The 27,832-nt window shown below is 34.6% G+C and overlaps 5 protein-coding genes across 9 annotated transcripts in view; 2 read left to right on the top strand and 3 right to left on the bottom strand.

Annotated features, from left to right (window-relative positions):
* LOC106100562 (transcriptional coactivator yorkie) overlaps window positions 1-3,167 on the top strand; it is a 37,509-nt gene extending 34,342 nt beyond the window's left edge. The window contains exons 3-6 of one of the 3 annotated variants that reach the window (XM_013279442.1): window positions 711-851; window positions 1,105-1,262; window positions 1,989-2,321; window positions 2,773-3,167. In XM_013279442.1, the coding sequence (XP_013134896.1) occupies window positions 711-851; window positions 1,105-1,262; window positions 1,989-2,321; window positions 2,773-2,868 (728 nt within the window). In that variant the 3' untranslated portion in view covers window positions 2,869-3,167. Of the gene's footprint in view, window positions 1-707; window positions 852-1,104; window positions 1,263-1,988; window positions 2,322-2,772 lie in introns of all 3 variants that reach the window. The other 2 variants (XM_013279441.1, XM_013279443.1) reach the window with 2 other exon arrangements.
* Window positions 3,168-6,113: 2,946 nt separating this feature from the next.
* On the bottom strand, window positions 6,114-16,632 carry LOC106100558 (myrosinase 1-like). Of its 3 annotated transcripts, none has more exons than XM_013279438.1 (10): window positions 16,565-16,629; window positions 11,455-11,615; window positions 9,682-9,773; window positions 8,750-9,018; window positions 8,207-8,611; window positions 7,826-8,128; window positions 7,621-7,755; window positions 7,377-7,483; window positions 7,039-7,174; window positions 6,114-6,289 (listed from the first exon to the last, which is right to left on the bottom strand). In XM_013279438.1, exons 2-10 carry the CDS (start codon window positions 11,496-11,498, stop codon window positions 6,275-6,277), a joined length of 1,506 nt encoding a protein of 501 aa, XP_013134892.1. In that variant the 5' UTR covers window positions 11,499-11,615; window positions 16,565-16,629; the 3' UTR covers window positions 6,114-6,274. The 3 variants fall into 3 exon arrangements, with proteins under 3 accessions (XP_013134892.1, XP_013134891.1, XP_013134890.1); XM_013279437.1 differs by having other exon boundaries at window positions 6,157-6,183; window positions 16,565-16,630; XM_013279436.1 differs by lacking the exon at window positions 6,114-6,289 and adding an exon at window positions 6,756-6,866 and having other exon boundaries at window positions 16,565-16,632.
* Window positions 13,776-17,661, top strand: LOC106100343 (cytochrome P450 4C1-like). The gene is made up of 9 exons (XM_013279167.1): window positions 13,776-13,851; window positions 13,998-14,107; window positions 14,680-14,770; window positions 14,911-15,093; window positions 15,621-16,015; window positions 16,089-16,157; window positions 16,433-16,649; window positions 17,200-17,379; window positions 17,448-17,661. Exons 1-9 carry the CDS (start codon window positions 13,776-13,778, stop codon window positions 17,615-17,617), a joined length of 1,491 nt encoding a protein of 496 aa, XP_013134621.1. The 3' UTR covers window positions 17,618-17,661.
* A 20-nt stretch (window positions 17,662-17,681) lies between these two features.
* Window positions 17,682-19,623, bottom strand: LOC106100563. The gene is made up of 3 exons (XM_013279444.1): window positions 19,266-19,623; window positions 18,182-18,393; window positions 17,682-17,920 (listed from the first exon to the last, which is right to left on the bottom strand). The coding sequence occupies exons 1-3, from the start codon at window positions 19,305-19,307 to the stop codon at window positions 17,722-17,724; spliced, it is 453 nt and encodes a 150-aa protein (XP_013134898.1). The 5' UTR covers window positions 19,308-19,623; the 3' UTR covers window positions 17,682-17,721.
* Window positions 19,624-19,713: 90 nt separating this feature from the next.
* LOC106100560 (cytochrome P450 4C1-like) lies at window positions 19,714-23,467 on the bottom strand. The gene is made up of 9 exons (XM_013279440.1): window positions 23,248-23,467; window positions 22,634-22,743; window positions 21,932-22,022; window positions 21,556-21,741; window positions 20,890-21,266; window positions 20,751-20,819; window positions 20,494-20,662; window positions 20,243-20,419; window positions 19,714-20,002 (listed from the first exon to the last, which is right to left on the bottom strand). Exons 1-9 carry the CDS (start codon window positions 23,393-23,395, stop codon window positions 19,842-19,844), a joined length of 1,488 nt encoding a protein of 495 aa, XP_013134894.1. The 5' UTR covers window positions 23,396-23,467; the 3' UTR covers window positions 19,714-19,841.
* Between the last annotated feature and the right edge of the window lie 4,365 nt (window positions 23,468-27,832).

Raw genomic sequence — 27,832 nt, 5'->3', positions numbered from 1 at the left:
TACGAACACCTATCTCGTGGGCGTAAAAAGTCTGCTGACCTTGAACTTTACCGCGGCGTACAAAGTCTGCCCGTGCGAACGCACGCTTATGAATATCAAAGTTGTTTATGAATGAGCACTCGTTTGTTGCGTGGCACACCTCACACCTCACACCGCACACGTATGCATTAATATAGCCGCGTGAGATGCGATTGCGGCGCGCAGGCCGCAGGCGGCGGCGCGGCGACATCCGCGCGTGAATCATTCCGTGTTGCGCTTGCACAGGTCGCCGCGATGCTAGCGACATCTACCCGTCGCTGTATGACACCTTTTACATAATATTTTTTTTTATAATTACTGTTGCCATCAAAAATAGCAATATTTCTACAAACATCAATATCCGAACTATATTATTTTATATTTATGTACAGGTAGGTTTAACGGATAAAATTTAAAAATTAGATGAATATTTCTTGAAAACACCTATTTATATATGTATTTTTTGATCGTATTTTTACATACTCTTTGTTATTTTAATATGAAACTAATATAGACTTATATACCCTGAATATAACACAAATAACCTTTGAACCCGTATAAAAGTCCTATCCCAATGTCCGCTTGCAACTAGTCGCTGTTGAGAGTATCAGACATCGATTACTTTTGCCAATTACCGATTTATATTCACATAAGATTAGTGCTGATCGATCGTTATCGATTAATTTCAGCAGCGAAGAGTACAAGTAGTAGCACGGCGAGCGACCCGCTGGGCCCGCTGCCAGACGGCTGGGAGCAGGCCGCCACACCCGAAGGCGAGGTCTACTTCATCAACCATGCCGCGCGCACCACGTCCTGGTTCGATCCTAGAATACGTAAGTTTCATACCTCCTTCCATCATAGAGTATGTTTACAATCAAGTGCTAACATACGGTCAGATTATAGCTATCGGCGAGCAACTGTCAACAGCTGTTCTCTTGAAGCTGCAGCTGCCAACTTAAGGCGCGTATGGTGGTAGTTTGAAGCGTTGATACCTGTATACTATTGTTCAATGACAAATAAACCAATAGATGTGTCTCTTGTCTGTGTAATATGTGCTGTATTCACGTGTATTGTGGTTGTTTCCAGCACAACACTTGCAGCGCACGCCGGTGGCAGGCGCGGGGGCAGCGGGCGGCGGCTGGGCTAACGCGTCCCTGCAGGCTTGCCAGCAGAAGCTCCGCCTGCAGTCGCTGCAGATGGAACGCGAGCGGCTCAAGCAACGCCAGCAGGAGATCATGCTCCAGGTAAACTTTGGCTGTTTACCATTTATATGTTTCTATCATTGGAAGACTTGGGCTTTGAGTGATGTAAAGTTTGAATCTTGTAATACCCAAAAGTTAAAACATTACGCAATAATTAAAACTCCTGTTTGGTAGACATTCTTCTTCTTCTTGAAATTGTCAAGTTCAAAGTCAAGTCAAGTAAAAGAGTGAATGATGAAAATCTAAATTACAATGATTACGGCATGATGACATAATTGATAAACCATTTTGGTTCTATCACGATATAAAGAGATATAGTGATAGTAACAGATATACAGTGATAGTGAGCGTCTAAATACACCCGGACACTCACTCGCATACCGCCCGACTATGACGTAGGTTCATTTTATTTTTAACATTACATTTTTATTATGTTTTAACTGGGACATCATAAGAACACAGTTTACTATAATTTAGATATAAATAATGTTGAAAAATCTCTCACGTCTTTTAATTAATTCGAGGTAGACGGAAATAGTTTTCAGTTTATTCGTCGAAAGCATGGATTAGGTTCTTTAAGGAGAAAAGGATAAAAAAAGTTGAGAAAAAACACAATCGGATTTTAAATTCATTTAATATTTATTTTATGTAAACATTATCTCTTATTACAAATTATATCCGTTCACAAAAACCTATCTTACCGTGAACGGTAATACGCGACGGAATTACAATATAACATATGCTCAAGATGCATGAAAATTTCTCCAGCAAGAGTTAATGGGCCGGCAATCGAGCTCGATCGTGTCGTCGCTGGCGAGCGGCGGCGCGGGCGCTGCGGGGGTGCCGGGGGCGGGCGGGGGCGCGGCCGCAGACCTCGACCCCTTCCTGTCCGGTCTGACTGAGCACCAGCGCCAGGAGTCTGCCGACAGCGGCCTGGGCATGGCCGTCAACCCCTCCTACTCCATGCCGCACACACCCGAGGACTTCCTGGCCGGCATGGATGACCGCATGGACTGCACTAGCGAGGCGGGCGCTATCGACCCTGACATCTCGCTCGGCGACAATATTGACCCCACCGACGACCTGGTGCCTTCACTACAGGTAACGTATTGCTGTTCATATTTGTCTTTGTAGGAAGGCTACAAAAACGCCTTTCGTTCGCCTTCGAAACTAATATTATAAAAAGGAAAGATTTGTATTTTTATATGTATTGAAAAAACTCAAGAACTACTGGGCCGATTACAAATAATCTTTCACCATTAAAAAGCTACGTTATCTGGCCATATTTTTTAAATTGACGCGACCGAAGTCGGTAGCAACAGTTAGTGTTTAATATGTTTAATTTGAAAAAGAATTTGATATTTATAACTGTGGGCAGATTAAAATACCTTAACTTAAGCATTATGTATCATTTCGGCGTGTTTTGATAATTTATTTTCTAACAAGGAACAAATGTTGAAACAGATCAGTTCATTGTAAGACCACTATTAGCTGCAGACACCTAACAATCGGATATAACCTAAAATGACATAATTTTTTTTAATATTTTCAGTTGAGCGAATTCACCAACGACATATTACTGGACGACGTACAATCCCTGATCAACTCGACGCCGAGCAAGACGGACAACGTGCTCACCTGGCTCTAGATCTGACTCTAGACATGGGCCGGGGACCTACTTAGTTATAATACTGTTAATTTAGTACTTACCGCTTATGCTAATTTCACACGAGGGTAGCACAATCAGGATAGTACTCCAGTACGGCAATTTGAACGCACATACTGGGATCAAGTAATAATAGTGCTTATTCTGCCTTGTTAGTCTGTCCTCGTGTGAAAGTGGCACTGACCCCGCAGACTGACCGCGCGGTAGCGATGCGACAAACACACATGCCGAGTCTGTCAGGTCAATACAAACATTATTATTAAGTTAATTGTTTTGTTTCGCATCAAAACAATTAAAATTCACTTGTTTTACTACACAAATTCGTATTAGATTTATTTTGATTATAACCTCCAAAATCTTTTCTCAGAATGTTTTATTCATAAGATCTTTATATTTTACTTTTTATTGATTATTATAGTATTGCTTTTCATATATGAAACATTTTTTAATGTTATGTTTTGTAATATGCAGCATTATTTAGCTATTATTAGATAACTATCATATACAGTTTATATAATAAGGTTATAGTTAAATATTTTAGTATTAGTTATACAAAATCTATTTTTCTTTAGAAAATGGAGGTCTTAAAAAAAGTAAAAAAAAAACAAAAATATTTTTAATATTCATTAATTATACTTAAATGTCCCACAGTAGACTATATGCTCCTAATTTCAATAGAGACACGACGCTACTACATACTACATAAACAGGAATTTGTGACTTTTATCCAAAGCATCTTATTATCCGTTGAACTTGTATTACATGTTGTCCTTTTCATTCTCTTTGAGAAAATAGAGACAGACAGTGTCAATCTACGGTTGTGTGGTATTACTGACCTCTATTAATGGATAGGATAGGTGTGTTGTGAATGTATTTCTTTTTCGTCTTTTGGCGCTGACAGTGATGAGGATTCGAACTGTCACTAACTTATCGGGATCATTTCAGTTGGAATGCAGCAAAAGCTATCATTTCGGAGCCTGTCCATTTATAGAGATCAGTGTGTATGTCGCTTTCGCGTATCGTACGGTTGGTCAGCAACAACTGCGGGGAAGAGGTAACGACAGGATTGTTGGTGTATATTTCACTCAGAAAATGACAATAACTAGCGTAGTGTGTGGACGGACATTGTGTGAATATTACTGCTAGATACAACCGATGTGAGCACTTTACGGTACAGATCAACGTTGTAAGAACACCTATTGCTATCTTTTTTCAATAAGAGTGAAAGAGACGGCAATAGGTATTTGTTACGGTGTTAGCTAACAGAGAGTTTATCACGAATGTTTAAGTAACAATTGCGAGAACATTGCGTAATGTTATCGACATTTGTACGAGATTTGTTGGTGTATTTTACGGCTGCAGGAATCTGATATAAATTTTGTCGAAGACGTTACGAAAACTGTCACGAATATTCGTGATAAGCCTCAATACCGTCTGAGCGTCACATATTATTGGAATTTGCATCTCGGCATTTATTTGAATGAGATATTAATACGAAATTATGTAAAATAAGCGTTTTCGTTTGATATATATAAGTGCGTTGTAATGTGTGGAGTAATCGATATTTTTGTGTACTCAATGTTTTATTCATGTTAATGTAAAAGGGCATTTGATAAAAAGATACGAAATTAACATTAAAATCTTTTGTCCTTGAAGTTAATAACACAATAGAATTTGTGTTAAAATCTAAACAGTATGAGTAAGTATTATTTTATCGTGTGACACTAAACTGTGCGAGGGGAAAAATGGCGCTCGCTGCAAAACTTCTTTCTTAGTTGAAAGTAGAAAAATTGCATCGCCTTTATTCGTGAGCTAGGTTCCCATACTCTTTAATTAGACTATTGGAAATCCTCGACTTTCATCAACTCGACATGTGAATTGACGATATTAACTCTATCGATGAATAATTAAATGTGATAACATCATAACTGTGCCTTATTGTGCCTTTATTAAAATTATTTATTGTGTTTTATAATGTTGAAGTATTTGTGCACTTATTGGTGACTCGATGTTAATCGGAATTAAAACTAATTATATACTTGTAACGTGTTTGTCTACTTACACCGTCCTTGCGTATTTTTGAGATTATGGTTAGATTAGTTAGTTAAATCGTGACATAGATAGTTATCTGGCAACTTTAATGTTTACTTAGTATATTGTAATGTTTGCGATGCGTGTACTGCGTGACATCGGCTGTTTGTGACAGTGTTAGCTGACGGCTATCACCGACCGTTAGTCGATTGACAAATTACCTTATTTAACATTTAACCTGTTACGTGGATTTATCACGTTTGACTGCGACAATACTCCTTTTTATACTATCGGTGCGGAAGTGCGTATTTCGAAATTGTTTAAACCCACCTAGTCTATTTTATACAGTTAGCTTGATTTTAAATACCCAGATTAGGCCTTATTAAAATGCTACATTGAAAACTTTGCCATATTAGTAAAAGTACTATTCTTGTAAGACTTATTGTAACTTTTGAGGTTATATCGCATAGCAACTGTGTAACTATTGTAATTAGGTGTAGCGGTGCTGGGTTTATGATACATATAATTTTGTATTCTGTAGATCCGTTCGTTGTCCTTTATTTTGTATTTGTCGTGTATTATTTCTTTATATTTTTAAGTTACAACGCTTTTCATATTGTTCGGTTCATTATTCTTAAATGCTTCTTTTATAAAGTTTTTTTTGGTCCGACAGTAGAAAGTATAATCCGTGGCAGTGATTGAATTTAATAAATGTCATTTGTTACATCGTAGCGCGGTTTGGAAGCTTCGGTTTGCGAATAAAAATGCAATGATAAATGGGCATACTTAGTTGCATTTGATTTGGCACGTGGGGGATAAGAATGCTCTTGTATCCGACGTGCCAATTCAAGCAAGCAGGGCCTTTGTCACCGTTGGTTCGGACTCTTCGCTCTCGCTTTATGACATAAAAGAAACATTCCATGTTACCACCACTCCACTCCACTTCACTCAGCAGAGCTTACACTGAATAATTTACTGAACAATATATCAAGTAAAACAATATATAGTTTATTTCTTAAGATAGCCTTTAATTATAAACATATCTTTTCAGTCTGAACAGATGCAAGTTTTCTATGTAGTGTATATAACATGTCTATCAATATTATAACAATGAAATTACAAATGTCATTTTTTTTTAATTTTTATTTGCTTTAATTTCATTGTAAATAATTTGATATTATATGAATTAAATAAATATTTGTTTCAATATCAACTAAATGTTTCATTTTCTTCCTTTTATATTCATAATTCTGATTTAGATTTATGCTGTTGAAAGAAAAAGAATTTTATTTTTATTAACATTCTATGTGAATAAATCCTCGTGTCAGCAAACCCCATGGATCCAACACCGCATGCATTATGATTTCCTCACCTGTTAAATGACAGAAATATCGTGCTGTAATTAAAATATAGTGCAAATGGCTCCAACGTAAACGAATATATGTTTGAATCGGAAATTATGCCAGACAAAATTTTAAAAATTATAATAACACATCAAAAATGACAGCTAAAATCTACAGTTCTTCTTGGTAATGTTATTTTCAAATTTACTTAGAAAATTGTATTAATCAAGTTAATTTAAAAGTACAAAACGTGGATTAAACCGGAAAATTTTGGCTTGCGATAGTTTACATAGGAGCATTGAGTGTTATTTTTAGGCATGACAGATAAAAAAAAATCGTAACAGATAAAATATGATAAAACCAAAAACATCTAATTTAAACAAATAAAAAAAGGTTTTGTGATCCAATAATATATGATAGATGTTTCTGGTTTTATCTTTTCATTGTGTTCATCAAATGGCATAATTTTGCAAGCACTAACCTCAAGGACTACTATAGAAAACCTCATAATTGTTAATAATTTGTTCATTTTGGACGCATGTTCAAAAGAATCTGCTGTAATTTGCATAGCAAGGATAAAAGAAAATTTTCTTTCTTACACCGCTCCTATTTACAAAGGAAAATAATTCTAAAGAAGAATAAAATATAAACTATTTATCGCATGCAAACTAAAAGCATTAACAACAGCTGCTATCAAAATAAGTATTAAGCGTATTAAAAAATCTAATAACATTTTACTTTGGCGCTATTTTAAGTGAATTTAGTACAAACATCATACCGCGGGGTCCTTGAAGCGATCATCCTGCGGCAGTTCTCTGTTGGCGACGAGCTGCTTGAAGTATTCTACAGACAGCTTGGGCGTGCGCGGCCGCGCCGGGTCGGTTATGTCCACGTGGTATAGACCGAAGCGTTCACTTCAATAAATCAACTTTTAGAAAATTTACTCAGATTTTTGTATCTAATGGTTCGAAAATTTAGATACAAGTTAAAACTAGAGTAGGATTATTTCTTTTATTTATTTAATTTTATTTATCTGTGACTAAAATACCGCGAACGAAGACTGTAAGAAGTGTATTTACTAAACTTAATACTGAAGTGAATGATTGCAATACGTACGAGAATCCAGCTCTCCATTCGAAGTTGTCCATCAAGGTCCACGCCGTGTAACCCAACACTTTAACTCCATCTTCGTAAATCACGTTCAGAATCTCCGTTAGGTAATCCTGAAAGCGTTCATATTGTGTTTAAGAGATTATATTTCTTTATTTCAGAAGCATAATACACAGAACAAGATATCGCGTGATGGTACTGAAACGCGTAAGGACATCGTAGATTGTTATAGAAGTGTTTCTAAACTTACATTAAAGTATTTGATACGTCCGTAGTCCTCGAGAGTGCCGCGGTCCGAGCAGCCGTTCTCAGTGATGTAGATGGGCGGGTCATTGTACGAGCTCTTGCACCATCTGAGAAGATTGGCGAAGCCTGTCGGTACGATCTGAAATGATAATTTTTTATTAAAGCTTAATTGTGGTGGAAATTAATAATGATATTAAATAATTGTTTACCCGAAGCCATTCGGAAGCAGAATCACCTCCGACGTCCATCGACGTCACTGCTCCGATATCCTTGAGCCAGGAGGGAGACTTAGCGATGGGGTCGACGCCAGCGCCGGTGATGAGATGCGTCGTGTAGTGGTTGATGCCGAGGAAGTCTGATGTTCCCTTGATGCGTTGTATCCAGTGGTTGTCGAACTGTTCGAGGCGGGATTTGGGCAAGCCCTCGGCCGCGCTTTGCTGGGCGACGTTCTCGATCATGACGGCCGGGAAGCCGCCTTCCTCTGTGAAGATCGGGTGAGCGAACCATCCGAACTAAAAGAGAAAGAGAGCATGATTGAATTTTAGACGTTAATGTGGAAAAGTCATTGTATTATATTGCGCTTTACTTACTTTAAATTGATTGGCGACTTCAGCTAAGGCGACTTGTTCAGCATTGCTCGGATCGCTCGGCTCATACCAGATGGCGTTGATGGAGATCATGATTTTCCCATCCTGCTTCGGCCTGTAGGTCTCGTTGTAGAGGTGATATGATTCGGCGTGGGCCTTGAGGAGTGTTTCACTGCACAGATAATTTCCTACGCCGTGACTGTCAATGGCGGGGGCTTTCTTTTCATCACCGTACGCGTCCTCGCAGATTTCGTAAGGCTCATTGAACGTGATCCACGACTTGATGCGGTGACCGAACTCTCTGAAGCAAACGTCGGAGTAGTCGCGGAAGTAGTCGATCATTTTCGGGTTCGCCCAACCACCGAGGTCTTGGAGTGCTTGAGGCAAGTCCCAGTGGAACAGCGTTACCTGCGCACGAAAGCATCCGATTGAATAACACTGAATAAAACGATTAAGTGTGTGTCTCTTTAATACAAAAATCTGGACAGCACACTGTCGTGTCGTAAGACACAACGCAATCTTCGTATATTAATTCCAATAACTTACTAAAGGTTCAATGTTGTTTTCAGCGAGGGCGTCTAGCAAAGCATTGTAGTACCGGATGCCGTCGGGATTGATTTGATCCACGCGGCCAGTAGGCAGGATGCGAGACCAGGAAAGCGAGAAACGATAGAAGTCGACGCCGAGGTAAGCCAGCTCCTCCACATCCTCCAGGTACCGGTTGTAAGAGTCACATGCCACGTCGCCGTTAGTACCGTCTGCGATCATCTCGGGACGTGTGTGAGTCAACCGATCCCATACATTTTCTGATTTCCCTGTAAAGCAGAGGTCATTCATTACGGTGAAATGTCCAATGCACACAACAACTTATAGAATCGTGCTGATATTTTTTACGGTTACATTTCTAATCGATATAGATTCTAAATGGGAACTTAATTCTTAATTTTCTTTCTTAACCTTTGAATGGAACATACTTGTAAAAGGGGCATATGCAAATCGATCTAAGGACATAAATATGATATATGCGGGTTGTTATATTTTAACTATATTACTTTAGTTATTAACTGTAATTACGAGTAATAAGCTTCAATCATGCGTAAACTCACATAAGTACTGTTTTCGATTTTTGTGAAATTGATAAGAACAATGTAAAGACAATTCAAAAATACTCTTTCGTAATCTTTGCAAACTCTTGAACTTCCTTCAAGCTATATTGATTGTAGATAAACAAAAATGATTGACAGTGCGGCTAATCCTACTTGAGATATTTGATAAATACCTCTGGGAGATATAATTTTAAAACCGCTGTATATACCAGCAACTTCTAAATAAATTTGTTTAAAATATATTTGAAGTCAATTGTGAAAATTCTCTCACCGATAGGTCTTTCACTAGTGAATTAGCAAGCAATCAAAATAAGTTTGAGCATGTTATTCAAAGATATCAGATACGAAAAATTAAACAAGTTATGGTCTTACCGCTGACATTCCACGCGCCTTCAATCTGATGCGAAGCCGTCGCTACACCGAATGTAAAACCTTCCGGGAATTTAGTGTAGTGCGCTTGACTCCTGTTAATCATATTCATGTTATTTCTTTTCTACTAAAAGATTTGGTTCTGCTAAAAGACCTACACATTTGACTTACGGTTACTTTTTTTGGTATCGGGGGAAATCTTCAAAAGATACCTTCTGAGGGGAAGACATTGTTATGTGGGGTTTGACCCGCTAAAACCCTCTCGGTGGCTAGCCTCTATTGCAATAGGAGAGGGTTCTGGAATCTCCGTGGATATTATTTATTCCGCTTATTTTCGTGATATGCTCATTTATAAATTTAGGAAAAATACGTGTTTTAAGGTTAGCTTTCATGTTATCAAACTTAGTAGTCGAGTATTTTTAATGCGCCGCGACCCTGTGATAATTGGTTGTGGAAAGTGTGTCGAGGCAGGAGTCAACCCGCGTCATAATTTAAATTAATTATTCCGAGTCTCATCGCGTACGCAAACATTGCTATTACTGATTGTATGCTTTGATGGGGACGTTTGTAACATACGTATATTATTGTAATGTTCAAAGGAATATATCGTATAAACGCTATCATTTGCTTGCTAAAATTAACAAATGAAATTCAGTTCTAAAATAGTTTTAAGTTAATTGACAAGCTTAAATTTAAAAAAATATATATCAATGTTAATTAACATCATACTACTATTGAAAGTGTGAAAATTTAGATGGATGAACGGATGGATGGATATTTGTTAGAGTTTGTAGCCTAAATGGTTGATCAGATTTCGATGAAATTTGGTGTAGATATAGTGACTAGTCTGGAAGAACACATGGGGTACTCATATTTGTTTTTGTTTTTAATTCCTCGCGGGCGGAGTCGCAGGCGAAAGCTAGTAAACTATATTTTGAAATAAAAATTACACGTTCGATTATATGCCTTCAGAATTCCAAATTGTACGACTAATTTAAATTATTATCAAAACCTCATTTACTTTACGTACAAAACTAATGGCAAAGAAAATAAATGATTTACTGAATATTTGTATTATTAAAAAAGGGTAAATCGGCAATCGCCAACAAGCACTAAAACAATTGGTGTTATAACTTGTTACTTGATTAATTACGTAATGTTTCAGTAAATGGCATGTAAGGAAAAGGTACAAAAATGCATACTAAACTGTTAGGGTGTTCTTCGGAAATCGGGCAAATGTTAATCTAGATTATTTCCTGGTAATTATTATTTATAATAGCATATGTATAAAGATAAAGTCTTTAATAAATGTTACGTCAGTGTTAATGTATGGATTTCAATTGAAAGACCGGTTGAGCGTAAACGGTACTTTTTGCTGACCAAGTTTTACTTACAATGGCACCAAAGACGTAATGCAAGAATACGAAATATCGTAATACGCTTTTTGAGGTTAGTTTTTAAAACTGCAGATGAAAATCTTTGTTCCGTTAATTGAGTTGGTGCCTTACTTTATCCAAAATATTTTTAGACAATAAATTAATTATAGCATAAGACTGTAATAATTTATTAGAACTATTATGAATAGAATCAATTTTATAACTATAATACCTAATACAGATTTAAAATTGATTTTATGCAATGATATTGAGACTTGCTTTGCCTATTAATTAAATTAGAAATATAGCTATTTAAAATTAATACTTCATCAAAACCCTCTTTTACTATAGCTTGTAAGTTACATTACGTTACATGAACATAAAGTTACTCAATACTTACAATTGGTAGAGTGTAAACAAGGCAATAACAGTACGGAACGCCATCTTGCCGCGCGCTGTGTCGCCGCGGAGTTACAACAGCCAACTGGTCCGCGGGAGGGCCACCTCTCTTCTCTTCACCAACTATTTAACCACAATCTCGAGAGGTTGCCGAATTTCCTCCTGATAAAATGAAGACGTGGGATTATCTATCGTTTCTATGTCAGAATTAGTAATTAGGTCAATGAAAGGTCGAAAAATAAAGGATGGTTGGTACTTTGTTTTCTTTCGTTTTTTTTTTTTTAATAGAAATTATGAAACAATTATCTTTGGTCTTTATAATTAAAATCTAGTCCTATTACACATTATGACAGCAACTAGTATCTCGTTTATAAATACTATTTTACTTAAGATAAGGAGGGCGTTAGTTATGAATGTGGAGGGGTACACCGGTAGAGGTAGACCTAGAAAGAGATGGATGGATTGCGTGAAAGGTGACATGATGAAAAAGGGAGTGATGACTGAGATGCCGGAAGATACAGTTATTTGGAGGACAAAAACCTGGCGCGCCGACCATACGGGAGTAGGATAAAGCAGGGGAGATGATGATGAAATACTTTTTTACTTATTTTATATAATTGTTTATCATTAATATTGTTTTATCAGTTTTAATAAAAAAAAATCCCAATCAATTACTACTTTCAGATTCTGAGTAACGAGATTTGAAATTTTTCTATAAGTTGTTTGAAATTATAGTTATTCTATTATTATAGTTAAATGTAATATGTTGATCAAATATGTTTTATTGCATTCTTTCTTGCTTCTATAGACATCTTAATAACGTTCGCAGACTAGCCGTGAAACATATTTTTTGCTACTCTTACACCGATGAACCGACGGCCGTAAAAGCCCGGGATATGATGAAATAAATATCAAAATAAAACAAATACTTCTATAGCCTTAGTGATGGAATCATTATATAACAAGATAAATATTTTACGAGAAGGGATCGGGGATTACTGTTAAGATATACAGCGTAAGAGTAGTTAAGATAACTCAACCACAAATGATAAATTCATATCTAAAACTATATCCGCAAAAATATCTTCCATGACAATATTAAATATATCAATATCTTAGAATTGACTTTAAGACGAGGCCGATGATTTATTTTTTTTTGTATAAAAAGGTGGCAAACGAGCAAGTGGCCACCTAAATCCGCCAAAATGGTGAAGCGACCGCTGCCCATAGACATCCACAATGCAGATGCGTTGCCTACCCTAAATCGACGAAGGAGGAGAAGCACATAAAGAGAATATTTCCCCATCCTATGCGTCTCTTCCACCGTCAAATCCACTTTTCCATCCATCCTTCTCTTTAAAAAAAGGTGGAACGGGAAAAGGACTAAAATTGGGCCTCCGGCACCACATTCATCAGACGAAACGCAGAATTGCTTCAACTTCACGCCTGTCTTCTGTGTGGTCCTTGTATTGCTAAGGCGAGCCGACCCATTCGTGCGAAGATGTTAAAGCAGGCTTTACCACTGTCGAACTTTACATTTTAAATTTTAAACTGATGCATATATTTTTATGAATAGACAACGGATGAGTTCAACGATATGAGGTTTAAAATGAAGGGAATTGTTGCTACAATACATGACAACAATTTTAATCACAGTTAACAATCAGGATTGAATTCGCCGCTTCATAAGATAAAAGTTATATTATTTGAACCATAAATAGGGTCGTAAGTATACAACTTTAAATTAAAAACAATAATTATAAGTAAAAAAACGCTAAAAACAAAGTATTCTCAAAAAAATAGTACACTAAAAAGTAACGAAAAAATTCGTAGAAAATAGTAAACCTCCGTTATTGTAGCTGTTATGTCTATATTGTACAATTAATAATACTTTGATGTCGGTGTCAGCCGAGGAGTGCTTGTTACTTCTGTCATAACCATTAAGAAAAGAAGGGGTAAAAAATTATTGAATACAATGCTGTGATTTTTTATGCACACTGTAAGATTAATAGCTACGAAAACGCAAGATAATAGTTTATATAATTTAATTTAAAAATAAAACAGTATGAGAACTTTGAACAAAGAAGCTATTTAAAAATAATAAATTTAATTTTTCATTATCAGTTAAGACAAAGTTATGTGTTTCAAGGTCAGGGCATATTTAATAACAAAGTTATCACATGACGATTATAATTATTTGTCTCTGGAATTTTGCTGCATGCAGAGTACTCTGTAGTTTCATTAAACATGATTTATTATTTGATATTAATATGTGTTGCGTTGATTTTGATTAACTTATTATTTAACTACAATCGTAAAGCAATGTTACTGTGGAAAATTCCAGGATTTAAAAACACATTTTTAATTGGAAACCTTTTGGAAATATTACTGCCACCAGGTAAATTACATTTTTTTTCTACTGAAAAACAAACCACTGGTCACATGGAGTGAGAAATCCGTAATTATCTGCCTACTTTGAAGAATTACGGGCGTAAAAAAAAGTTTTTCATTTTTTTTTTCATTTTTTCATTAATATCGTTTCAGTGCAATTATTTTCATCGATACGACAAATAGCAAAAGAAAAAAATGGCATTTATAGATTTTGGTGCTTTCCTATTGCTTCTGTTAACATTTACAATCCGGAAGATGTTGAGGTAAATTTTCCATATTCATAACTAGCTGCCGCCCGCAACTCTTTACGCGCAGAAATAGAAAAAAAAATTTAACAGCCTAACAGTAGTAGAGCCTGCTTTATCTTCTTCGGACGAATGGGCCGGCTCGCCCGGTGTAATACCACGACCACACAGAAAACAGGCGTGAAGTGGAAACAATTCCGCGTTTCGTCTGATGAGTGCGGTGCCGGAGGCCTAATTTTAGTCCCTTTTCCTTTCCACCCTTTTCTTAAGAGGAAAGGATGGGAAGGAAAAGTGGATTTAATGGTGGAGGAGACGCATAGGAAGGGGAAATGTCCTCTTAATGTGCGTCTCCTCCTCCTTCAATTAAGGGTAGGCAACGCATCTGAGATTGCGGTTGTTTATGGGCAGCGGTCGCTTTCCAGTTCGGTGGATTCAGGTGGCTGCGTGCTCGTTTGCTACCTTATATTATTACAAAAAAAATGTCTTCCAGACTATGCTCTACATGTATGCTAAATTTTATCGAGATCAGTTCATCCATCTAAAGTTTGGCATTTATAATATTTGTGAGAAGATTAGGTTTTCTATTTCAGGTTATTCTTTCAAGTATGAAATATCATGAGAAAAGTCAGGCTTATACATTTCTAAAACCATGGTTGCAGGACGGATTGTTATTAAGTTCAGGTTTGTGTAATAATATTATTCTCTTTATAAATTGCTTCATACTCGTGGATATTAATTAATTTTTGTATGTTTGTTCTATTAACTAGCATATACAATTGGATACATGATACACGACATTAACAAACAAAAATTTTTATCAGGAACAAAATGGCAGAATCGCAGAAAGATTCTAACACCAGCTTTCCACTTCAGTATACTACGTAGATATTATGCGAGCATTGTCGAAAACACAAATCGTCTAGTTGAATCTCTTGGCAAGATTGTAGACACGCGCGTTGACATTGTACCAATTATGTCTGACTGTACTCTAAATAGTATTTGTGGTACGTATTATTACTAGCTTTCGCCCGCGACTCCGTCTATGTAGAATTAAAAAAAACAAATGAAATTAGCCGATGTGTTCTTCCGGACTATCGTTTCCATCTACATATATCAAATTTAATTGAAATCCATTCAGCAATTTATATGATTAAATAATCAATATAATAGCTAATCTCTTAGTGAAATTAGAAAAAATCAAACAAAAAAATGGGACCCACCTGCAAGCACCTTTCGGATAAAAAAAGAATTATCAAAATCGCTTCACTAGCGGCGGAGTTATGCCGTAACAGACATTAAAAAACAAAACATGCAGACGAATTGAGGACCTCCTTCTTTTGGGAAGTCGGTCAAAAAGATAGCTAAAGTTTATACGAAAACCAACTTAATCCACGCTAATTTCTTGACTTTTAGACCAAAAGACTCAAGATTTATTGACATCGCAAATGCTGACTTTGTTTTATTCAGAAAAGTACGCTTTTTATGTTTAAAATAAATTAATAAATGGAAGTTTTAATAACAATACTTTCAGAATCGATAATGGGCACTAAACTTAATGACAACAAGATAGGGAAGACTTATAAGAATTCAATACACGAATTGGGAGCCATTTTGGTAAAGAGATTCATCACAATCTGTTTCTATATAGATTTTATTTTTAATTTATCTGAATTGGGAAAGAGACAGAAAAAGTATCTTGGTATTAATCATAATTTTACACGTACGATTATAAATGATCGAAAAAAACATGTAAAAGAGAATGGTGTAAATTTCTTCGAGGAGACGGAAGGTAGAGATGACGAATACAGAATGATGTATTCTAAGAAAAAGAGAACAACAATGTTAGATTTACTTATTTTAGCAGAACAAGAGGGTCTTATCGACACAGTTGGTATTGAAGAAGAAGTTGACACTTTCATGTTTGAGGTACCTTCTGTTCAGTTGATTGTATATTAATACTGTTATGCAACATAGAAAATAATTTGCTTTATGATATCAGGGTCACGACACAACGGCAACTGGGTTGTCATACTGTCTGATGTTGTTGGCCAACCATCCAGAGATACAGGTTGTTTTTTTTTTATTTTCTTAATTTTATAGATTTGGAAGAAGTAAGCCAAACGGATCCTTTCTAGTCATAGATCCTGGTTTAATTTATTCTTAACTAACTTTCCCTCGCGATTCCGTACACGTGGAATTAAAAAATAAATAAATAAAATTATGTTGCTTACGTGTTCTTCCAGAATATTCCATCAATATTAAATTTCATTGGAATCCGTACAGCAATTTAATCTACAAACTAGCATCCATCCATCTAAACTGTCACATTTATAGTTAGTGTGATTTAGGTTGTTGCGTCTTTATTACCCTTGGATATTATTGTTTTTCAAGGACGAAGTAATTTTAGAACAAAAAGAAATATTTGGTGACACTAAACGAACCGCAACTGTAGACGATCTTCATAAGATGACTTACTTGGATCGCTGCATCAAGGAATCGTTGAGACTTTACCCCCCAGTGCCTTTTATTAGTAGATGGTTAAATGAATCTGTAACTTTAAGTAAGTAATCTCAACTTTAAGCATTTCAGAATATGTTAAGTACTAGGAACAACAATCTTACCTACTCAATAGAATGTCTTTGATATCAAAAGAGCAAATTTTAATATAATTGTGCTGTTTTTGTCTGATTCTTTTTTTTTATACATAACATAAGGTGGCAAACGAGCAAGCGGCCACCTGAATCCACCGATATGGAAAGCGACTGCTACCCATAAACATCCGCAATTGCAGATGCGTTGCCTATTGACAGTTGCCTATTGCCTTAATTGATAGAGGAAGATATGCATATAAAGAGGATATTTTTCCTTCCTATGCGTCTCCTTCACCGTCAAATCCACTTTTCCTTCCCATCCTTTCCTCTTAAGAAAAGGGTGGAAAGGAAAAGTGACTAAAATAAGGCCTCTGGCACCACACTCATCAGACGAAAAGCGGAATTGCTTCCATTTCACGCCTGTTTTCTGTGTGGTTGTGGTATTACACCGGGCGAGCCGGCCCATTTGTGCGAAGATGTTAAAGCGGGCTCTACCACTGTTAATCGTAACAATTTCAGGTAATTACACAGTACCGGCGGGAACATCTTGTCACATCCACATATACGATCTGCATCGTAATGAACGTTTGTATCCGAACCCATCGGTGTTCGATCCAGACAGATTTCTACCAGAAAATGTTGCCAAGCGTCATCATTATGCCTACGTACCTTTTAGTGCGGGCCCAAGGAACTGTATTGGTATGTACCCTACCTAATTTTGGTTTTATTTTAATTGATAACTTAGCTATTTTTTTACGTTTTTGTAGGTCAAAAATTTGCAATTATGGTAATGAAATCAATAGTGTCCGGCATAATGAGAAACTTTAGGTTACATCCAGTGACAACTTGTTCGGACCTACGCTTCCAAGCTGACTTGGTGTTGAGAAACTCCGAACCAGTGTACATTAAATTTACAAAGCGAGAAATTGCTATTTGAAAAATAAAGGAAGTTTATTAACATATTTTGACAAGAATATTATAAATAAAGTAATAAATATTTATGTTACTATTAAAAGTATATTTTTAATGAGTACATACGTGTTAAGCGTCATCAAGGAGTCCCTGCATCACACAGAGGTAGTCGACGGATGTAGCTAGTGAGTGGGCTAGGAGAATACTTCGGGTCAATACTTCGCGAACCTTCCACATGTCATTAACCGGACAAGGACGGAAAATGGTGGACACAGCGCGGCTCATAATTCTCGTGGGATAAAAATGATAAGGCTGGTTTAGCCACCAACTGTAACAAAAAACATCTATATCACAGCGTAAGTAATAGAATTAACCCTTGAAGTATTGCAAAGAGTTGTACAAATTAGATGGATAGATTAGATATTAGAATGGTCTACCCTTCAAAGAAAGAGAGATATTCATTTTCAGTACATTTACTTTTTTATTTTATTAATATCAAGTGACTGCTTATTCATTTACCATTTTCTATTATAAAAAGATATTAGAAGATGATGACTACAATATTAAAATGTTATTTGCTATTACTGACCTTAAAAAAAGTCCTTCATAAACAAAATAAGTAACGCACACGACGAATATAGGGTAGAGTAGGGGCATCAAAACGAGGAGAATTAAAAGCATTGTGGCGATGAGCTTGAGGAAGGTGGGGAATGGTGCACCATATCGCCATAGACTGCGGATGTCGCAAGCGAATTCCTTTACCAGAACTTTCACTCGCCCCAGCCGAGAAGCAGACCGGAACTGTCAAAAATAGACATGTTTTTATATTGGTTACGAGCTGTTGCCCGCAACTTCGTCCGCGTAGTATTAGAAAACATACGAACTATATAAATTACAAATAGCTACGTATCCCTCGGGAACCGGACATTTCTCGGGGATGAAGCTTATCCCATGTGTACTCCAGACTTTGTTTTATATCTGTGCCAAATTTCAATAAGATATGTTGAACCGTTGCAGAATGATCGAGTAAACATTAAAAAACTAAATCAATGAATCCCACGGGAACCGTAACTATTCCCGGGATACAAAGGAGCCTATGTGTTCTTCCAGACTATTCTCTACATCTGTGCCAAATTTCATGGAGATCCCTTCAGTCGTTTAGGCTACAAACGCTAACAAACATCTATCCATCCATCCATCTAAACTTTCGCATTTATAATCTTAGTAAGATGTACCCTATATTCCGTAAGCTTGTTTTAAATCAATGTGCATATACGTTGCCATTTAATTTCATGATACACCTTCTTATGATATAAAATAATCGAACTGTTTACATTTGCATTTCGTTTTATTTATTCTTTTTAAGTTACTCGAAAAGGTAATTGCGGTTTGCGGAAGGTATGTATACTCTTCTACTTATTGCATTTTTATATCTGCAGCTTTCTCGAAGAGGTAAATCTGCACTAATATTTTAATGAGGAAATATTTGTATGTATTGAAATTACTTAAAAACTACTGGGCCGATTTAAAAATGTCTTTCTCTATTAAAAAGCTACTTTATCACTGAGTAACATAGGCTACATTTTACTATTTTTTATTCCACGAGAACGAAGTCGCGGGAAAGCTAGTAGTAGTAGTAATAGTGTAATAAAGGTAGGGACAATTTTTCTCACTTCCACCATAAAAGCCTTGTTAGTTCGACGATAGGGTTTCATGATTATATGTTTATACTGTCTCACAGTTTCATATTGATAAATGTTTTGTATTGTATTGACTGATTGGTCTACATATTTATTTTAGTCACATGTTTAGGAAAGAGAGTGCTTTTTGGACTATTGTTATGACATTGACTTTTAGTGTCATAAAGGTAAAAAATATGACAATGATGGAATACAGAATATATTAATCAATTCAATCATTTTTATATCTGTTCCAAACAGGAAGCAAACAGCTTAGAAGTTTTTTCTTCAAATCCTAATTTACACAATTCAAATCCGTAACTTTCTTACGGAGTTCTGTTACATATTTAATGTAGCTATTCTATAAATTTTGGTGTAACTATAAACTAATCAACTAGACTCCGCTAAAGGTAAATAGAAAAAAAACTTGTAAAACATAAATAAAAAAATAATTTATTGTCAGCCAGACCACATCAAGTGTGAGCACATCTAGTAAACAATTTCCATATAGATTTTACTACAAACTAGTTCGTAAACTGACGAAAACAATCGTCATATACGTTAGTTGATTTATGTTCGTTCCTCTATCTTAACATATACGGGCTCCGTGGAGCGGAGCATCAGATCCGAGGTGTATGCAATATCTTCAGGCTTAGTCACTGGCAACAGCCGGTACTGTCTCAATATAGCTAATATAGCCAGCTTCATTTCAATCAATGCAAATTTTTGACCTGTAAACGAGGAGGAGGAATAAATAAATGTAATCAGAACTAACTATATTCTAGTATTACTTGGGTGAACTGTCTGTAAGAAGTTGAGAGATCACAACAATTGTAAATCATTCTAACATTTCAATAAGATTTTAAAAAAATAAATTATAAAATTTACTTATCTTTAAGTTACTATTCACTCTAAGGTTTGCATCCATGATGATAATTTTAAAATGAGCGATTAAAAAATAAAACATTTACCAATACAATTACGTGGCCCGGCACTAAATGGTACATAGGCGTACGGATGCCAAGTTGGATTGTTAGTCATGAACCTTTCTGGTTGGAATTCATTCGGATTTGGGAACTGATCTTCACGTCTGTGCAAGTCGTATATCAAGATGATGCATTGCGTACCAGCTGGCATCACATTGTCCTCTGTAACATTATAGTATATACATTTGATCATATCCTTGTGGTTTGCATAAAACATATTTCAGTATGTGACTTACTTAATTTTACGGAATGTTCAATATTCCTCAAAATAACAGGCACTGACGGATATAATCTGAGACATTCTTTGACGCAACAATCCAGATATTTCAACTTCCCAAGATCGGTTAAAGGAATCGATTGGTCCGTAGGTGAAAAAAATTCATTGTACTCTTGAATGACACGCTCCTAAAAAACACATAATTTATTTGATGATCATTAGCATTAAGAAGCATATCTTTACAATTATTTAAACCTTTAACTACACTCTACACACCTGCGCGTCTAAATTGTTGGCAAAAACCATCAAAGCGTATTGCAGAGCGGTCGCAGATGTATCGTGGCCCTGAAATTGAATTAAGTATTTAAACATTTGATAGTTTTCTATTAACCTAGTAAAAAAAAAAACAACTCACCCCGAACATAAATGTATCAACTTCTTCCTTGATGCCATCCGCATCGATTGTCCCTTGTTTTTCAGCTTGAAGTAGCAAATCCAACATTGCTAATCTTTTTTTACCTTTGAAACTAACGTCTTCGTCTTCTATTATAAGATCATCTTCCTTAAAAGTTTCTCTTCTCGTATCAATAACACGATCACGAAATTTATTCATCATTTGTAACGTCCTCTTTTGTTTACGACCTAATTCTGTTAGGGAAAAGATGAAATCTGAATGCATCCAAAGTTTCAATGTCCTGACAATGGCTAGATTAGATAGATCGAACACTCCCTGTTTGTATTCCTTCGCAAAATCTTTGGATTCTTCGTCTAGTTTTATACCCATTGCAGTTTCTGTAAAATAATCGCATTATTTTGAATGTATTCCATTCTAATCAAATGTGAAAAAAAAACAGAGGAACGTCAAGTTCCATTAGGCATCTCATCATTCACTTGGCAGATTTTAAGATTTTTTGCCTATTTCGTTTTTTTTTTTAATATCTGCGATACTAATAATGTAATTAATCTTTCAGCTTAATCTGTAGTTTGTGAATGGTCAAGGTTATTCAGCAAATAGACGTTTTCCTTGACAATAGCATGTCTTAAATAAAAATTTGAATTTAAAACCTATACTTTGTCTTACCGCAAATAGAATTCAGTGTGAAATTCTGCAAATAATGTTCCACGTCGGTTTTCGGTTGGCCAACTTCACATTTCAGATTTTCAACTAATTTTCGGCTGTTTTCTTCTAATATTATTTTGTATATTTTCAGAATATTGAAATAGAAAGCGGGCGTCAACAGCTTTCTTCTGAATGCCCATTTTGCTCCTAAAATTCATAAATATTAAGTTTTATGTTAGTGGTTCATCATAACTAGCTCACTAAACGTCCCCACTGAGGGGCTCGCAGCCTACCCAAAGTTAGGGTGACTAGGCCATAGACAACCACGCTGACCCAATGTTGGTTGGTATAATAGTGATCATCAATAATTTTAATTAAAAAGTTATAAACAGATTACCTGTGCTTAATGCTAATCCTTCTACCATCCATGGTTTTATAAATTTGTATGGGTATCCTTTAGTGATATATTTCATGTCACTTAAAATTGTCTGCAAACAACATACTATCAATATATTTTACTTTAGTACTTACATGTAAAAAACTTAACTACACACCCGACCCAACTATTAGGTTCACCGATTTGTCGAAATTCGACTTTATTACGTCTGTACTAAACATAATAAAGCGTAAACACGCACTTCTTTGTTGCCTAAGATGTCTGCAATTACACCATATTTTTAATGTATTTTATTTTTTAACAAAAAGCCCTACACTTACGTCACGCTTTAGGCTATATATTTTCACGCCATTAAACTTAGGGGGTAAATATTTTGAATAAAAACCCTAATGCGCGAAAGAGACTATAAGTTGCTGCTAACATTAAGGAAGCAAGATTGCCAAGGTTTGTCATGTCATGTCGTTTTGACATTTGCTATTGATAATTAGACAAATGTAAACAATAAAATAATATTTTCATAATTTCATGCGGATGAAGCCGCACGGGAACAGCTAGTTCTTGATAAAAATAATTTTCATTTCACATCAAAAATTCCTTTTATGATGTTTACATTAACTTAACTGTGTCTTTCATTTCATCCGTTCGCCCAAATTAAAAAAAATGGTGGAAAGTTATCAAATCAAGTCAGAAAGGTTAACTTACCTCAGCATCTTCTGGATTGTATATAGCAACAATTTTCTTATTCCCGATTTGTAATTTAAATAACTGTTTATATTTTTGTGTTAACTGACGGAAATAATAAAACGCGAATACTGAAAACAGTGTTTATTTTAATTCAATAAGTTAGAAGCATAGGAAAATTGACTACAAAGTTGCTTAACACAATTCAATTAGTCTTAAGTAGATAAAATAAAGATGGTATGTAAACGGAGAACTTAATTCTGTATTATTCTTACACCTTACATACTCCTAAAGAACTTGCAATCGATAGATACATCTTACTAATATCATAAATACGAAAGTTTAGATGGATGGATGTTTGTTAGAGTTTGTAGCCAAAACGGCTGAACGGATCTCGATGAAATTTAACATAAACGTAGAAGATAATCTGGAAGAACAGATAGGCTATTTACTTCTCTTTTTAGAATTCCACGCGGACGTAGTCGCGGGCGAAACCTAGTTACAAAATAAAAATCACTGTTTTTTATAATATGTATAGATAGAAATGCAAATCAAGGTCTTTTTGTTCATACAACATGTTTTATTATAACATTTGACAAAACAAGAACATTCTCTAATAACTCAAATTTTCTCACCAGGTCCCTCTAAGAAATCCAAAGTATTGTGTAATAAAAACAATCCTTTTGGTCCCGGTATTTTGTCAAAGTCCTCATTTTTGTCCACTTTATAATAAATGATCAATGCCAGTAACCCTGCCGTAAAACACAATAACAACCACAACATTATTGATTTTATTGAAAATATTAGACTTGCAATAAACCTTACGGCGTCATGTGTTTTAATACTGAATGAACTAAGGAGATCGTGTGTTTTAAACCTGCTTTTATAGCATTGTAAAATGCTTATTAAGACAAGGTTTTTTTTTACGTTTTACACGAAAGGTTTTGTTCGATTCATGTTAAGAAACTATTTTATTTTATGTTAAAACACTATTTTATTTTTTTGCAATAATTATATGTATTGTTTGTATATACATATAATTATTGCAAAAAAAATAGTGTTTATAACCTATTTAAATTACCACCTGTAGGTGGTTTATAGCAGGCAGATCCGAATAGAGTTAACAGTCTGACGCATACCCCAAACTACGAGATCTAGAAATTTGAATTTGTACATTGAGTTTTCTGTTAGTACATAAGCGAGAAGTACTCGTAATAAAGGATATTACGATATCCCCTAAAGGTCTAAAGACGTGTAGTGTGAAACTCTCATTTAGATCAAAACTTGTCAACTAATAATTGTGGTATCTGCCATCAGATGGTGTCCCCGCGGAACATCCTATAGCTGTAATGTTTTTTCGCAAATTGTAATAAGGGGCGTAAACAATATTTTAATGTATGATTGTTTTGAAATTCCCACGATCATAAATTATTTTTTTAAATCACACAAACGCTTTATTTAATGTTATAATGTGGAATTTTTATGGTTGTCTATTTCCACTATCAGAAACTAAGAACATTTCTTCTAAAGGTAAAATGGTTGCTAAAAAAACAAATTTAAATAATGTATATACAAGGTACAGTGAACTCAATTTTTACTGGTACTTTTATATATGTTTAGTTCGCCATCTCGTGTCCTTATTTGACATGTAATTTAACATTTCACAAAATTATAATAAGCTCCATCTATTGTTAAAAAGTGATATAAAATAAAATATTAAGATTTAAATAAATGCATATATTTATCGTTCATACGCTAGTCATATAAAGGAATAATTTGTCATTATTATTGAAATATTTATAGCAGTATCGTATCAAATAAATCCCGAAAAAATTAAGTCGCCACATTTTATTTAACGACATCTATTGGCGATAAATTTAAATACAATTAACAATATTGAGCTGTTTTACAGATATGTGGTTTTGCGGATCTATCAACAGATAACGTGCTCTTCAAATTACTTTACTACAAATTAAATTACCTAGGAAATAAATTAATGAGTTAGAAAATTCGAGATTCTTATCATTTTCATTTTCATTACTCCATAGACGCAAATAATTTCTTTTATACTGAATGTTAAAATATTAGGACAACAAATGTAATAAAACATATGTATAGACTATTTACATATTTACATTCCACAATAGCATTCATGACTGTTTTCGTAAAGTTTACATTATTTAGAAAAAATTGCATGTAACTAACTATTATTTTTTTTACATTCGGTCAGTTCCCATTGTATGCAAATGTGTTTCTTCAAATAAACTTGATGTTGGTTACGGCCATTTTAAATTTATCTTTGCGTATTTGTAGTTAAATTTTTACATCCTGATATTTCAACGTTGGTTCTAAATTTGCTGGTAATAGAATAATTCAATATGTTATACTAATGTAATAAAGCGTAAACACACAGTACTTTGCAGCGTAAGATGTCAACAATCACAGCATATTTTTTAATTATTATAAAAAGAAAAATATAAAAACCTTAACGTGGGAAAGGGACTATAAGCTACAAGCTGCCAACATCATGGAAGTAAGATTGTCAATCTTTGTCATCATGTCATGTCATTTTGACATTTGGAATTGATAATTTGACATGTGTAAACAATAAAATAAAGTTGAAGCGGAAGAAGCCGCCCAGGAACAGCTAGTGTTATCATAAAAATATTGCTTATTGTCAAAATGTGTGCGTTTACTAATTCTCACGATTTGCACATATTAGACAGCAAAAAAAAAACAATTACATCCTGCGTGGAAACGTAACAAAATTCTCAAAATTAAACAATCTTAACAGTTTCCACTGCCCAAATGTTTGTACAAGAATATATCATTATCTCTTTCATTCGATCTTTAAGAAATGAGCAAACGATATGTCAGAGTATCGATGCTTGGCTGTACTCTGTATTACGGAGTATGTTGTTAATCTTACGGACTCTGAAGATTTTAAATGAAAAATGAATAGCCAATTAAGTCTTCAATTAAGACACATAAAATTCTCACCAGTTTCAGATATATAGGTAACTAGCTTTCGCCCGCAACTCCGTCCGCGCGGTACAAAAAAAAAACAAAAGCAAGTAGTCTATGTTTTCATCTAGACTATCCTCTACATCGATGCCAAATTTCATTGAGATCCCTTCAGTCATTTAGGCTACAAACTCTAACCAACATCCATCCGTCCATCCATGTAAGCATTTATAATATTAGTATGAAGTATGATTATGCGTGAGATGAGTAGATATAAATTCTAGTTTACATTATTAATAATGAAAACTGGCAATAATTATTATTCATAATTTTAGCACCTGCTTTTATACGTTTAAATGACGTTGACCTTTAGCGATTATACTTTACAAAAAATATTTTTAGTACAGATACATGCACAAAAACATCATATTTCTATTTTACAGAATGAGAGCATTCTCATCTTCACATTTTTTATATGTTCGGCTGTTTTTTTATGTTGGCAAGTCATCACAGAATACAATTCCAGTAGCCTTTATTTATTCTGTAACTATTTAGATTGTATAAAATACAAATTTTATTTATCTTCAACTTCGTTTATGTTTTTCTAAAGCACTTTAAATTTAAAAACGACATGCATATACACTTTTTATTGTATCAAGGTATTTTTTAGTAGTTTAGGATAACTGCCTATATAGGATAATTTTGGTACACTAAATAACGTTTGTTTATCCAATTTTTGTGACATTTAAAAGTTCAATTCGGGTTATATTTTTTTTATTTCAGGAAGACCAAAGTATACTTCGTTGAGTTCGTGTGAACTTCGGTTGTACAATTAATAATGACGCTTGATTTGTATAACTTATTAATTTAACTACGCGCTGAGTCGTTTCATGGTTACTTTGCAGCCAGTGCAAATTTCTATACTGAGTTTATACTAAAGATCATTAAGAATCTGAGAGTTATTCGATTTAAGAAAATTATATTAACAGTTTTCAGTTATCGATACATTTATTAAGATATGTTTTTCCAAATATTAAGATAAATTAGCGTCAAAAAATACGTACCTTTGCTATCTATACTAACACTATAGATGTAAAAATTGTATTTATCGATTTTTGTATGTATTGAAATAACTGAACAAATACTTTCTAAAACTCTTTCACTATTTAAAAGCTACGTTACCTGTAGCATAGGTCATGTTGTTAATTATTGTTTAATTTCACGCGGCTAAATTCGCGAGCACCAACTAGTCTAACAAAAAAATATTGATCGAAGTTAATTTAATAAGAACTGTATTGATTTAAAACATTACGTCATCGATACGAAGTTCATCTATTAGCGAGTTTCTTGAGTATAATTTTCTTTATCTATGAGTTGTTAGTAAAAAAACACTTTTTTATTTATGGTTTCCTAGACTATGTTTTATTTATTCATCTAAAAGTCAATCTAGGACAAGTATAAAAGTAATTTAATAGCAACGACTTTATCCACGTGTTTTTTTTTAAATGTCCTTCAAAGTTTATCTTGCACTACGTGTGGCAAAAGCTTTAATTACAAATTATTTTTATAACCTAAACCTAATAACAAATTCGCTTTACGTTGTTAATAAGTTTGATTTTAAAAAATAATTACAAAAGATTAAAAAATGACATGAATCCAAATTACAGTGTAGAAATAAATATATAAAAGCAATGATATTACATAATACTATACTTAGGGCCTGTCCCACCACTGGCTGATAGAGGCTCAGATATCTTAAAAATGACGTAACTCTCAGATAAGGTGACAAAATCCGATATTTTTGTCATATATTTTACATATTTGATTATCATAACACAGGCCCTTAGATTCCTAATTGAAGCATAAATGTACATATCTAAATAATGTTACTAATATTATAAATGCGAAAGATGGATGGATGGATGGTTTTTTAGAGTTTGTAGCCTAAACGGCTGAACGGATCTCGATGAAATTCGGCATAGATGTAGAGGATACTCTGAAAGACCACACACACACACGCATATACTCACTTTTGTTTTTTTTTTTAATTCCACGCGGACGGTGTCGCGAGCGAAAGCTATGTTATAAATAAGCTATATTATATTGCTATATTATGTTGTTATTGATTAGTATAAAATATAACGGTGTCCCTATCATTGCAGATATACTTTTGAAGAATCTGTGAAGGATACTTTGGGTACGAATTTTAACATGATTAAAAGTTTGTACTTATTAGAAATTTACCAAGACTTTAAC

The sequence above is a fragment of the Papilio polytes genome, unplaced genomic scaffold (assembly GCF_000836215.1).
Source record: "Papilio polytes unplaced genomic scaffold, Ppol_1.0 DF824047.1, whole genome shotgun sequence".
NCBI classification, from domain to species: Eukaryota; Metazoa; Arthropoda; class Insecta; order Lepidoptera; family Papilionidae; genus Papilio; species Papilio polytes.
This window is presented reverse-complemented; position numbering and strand designations above follow the sequence as displayed.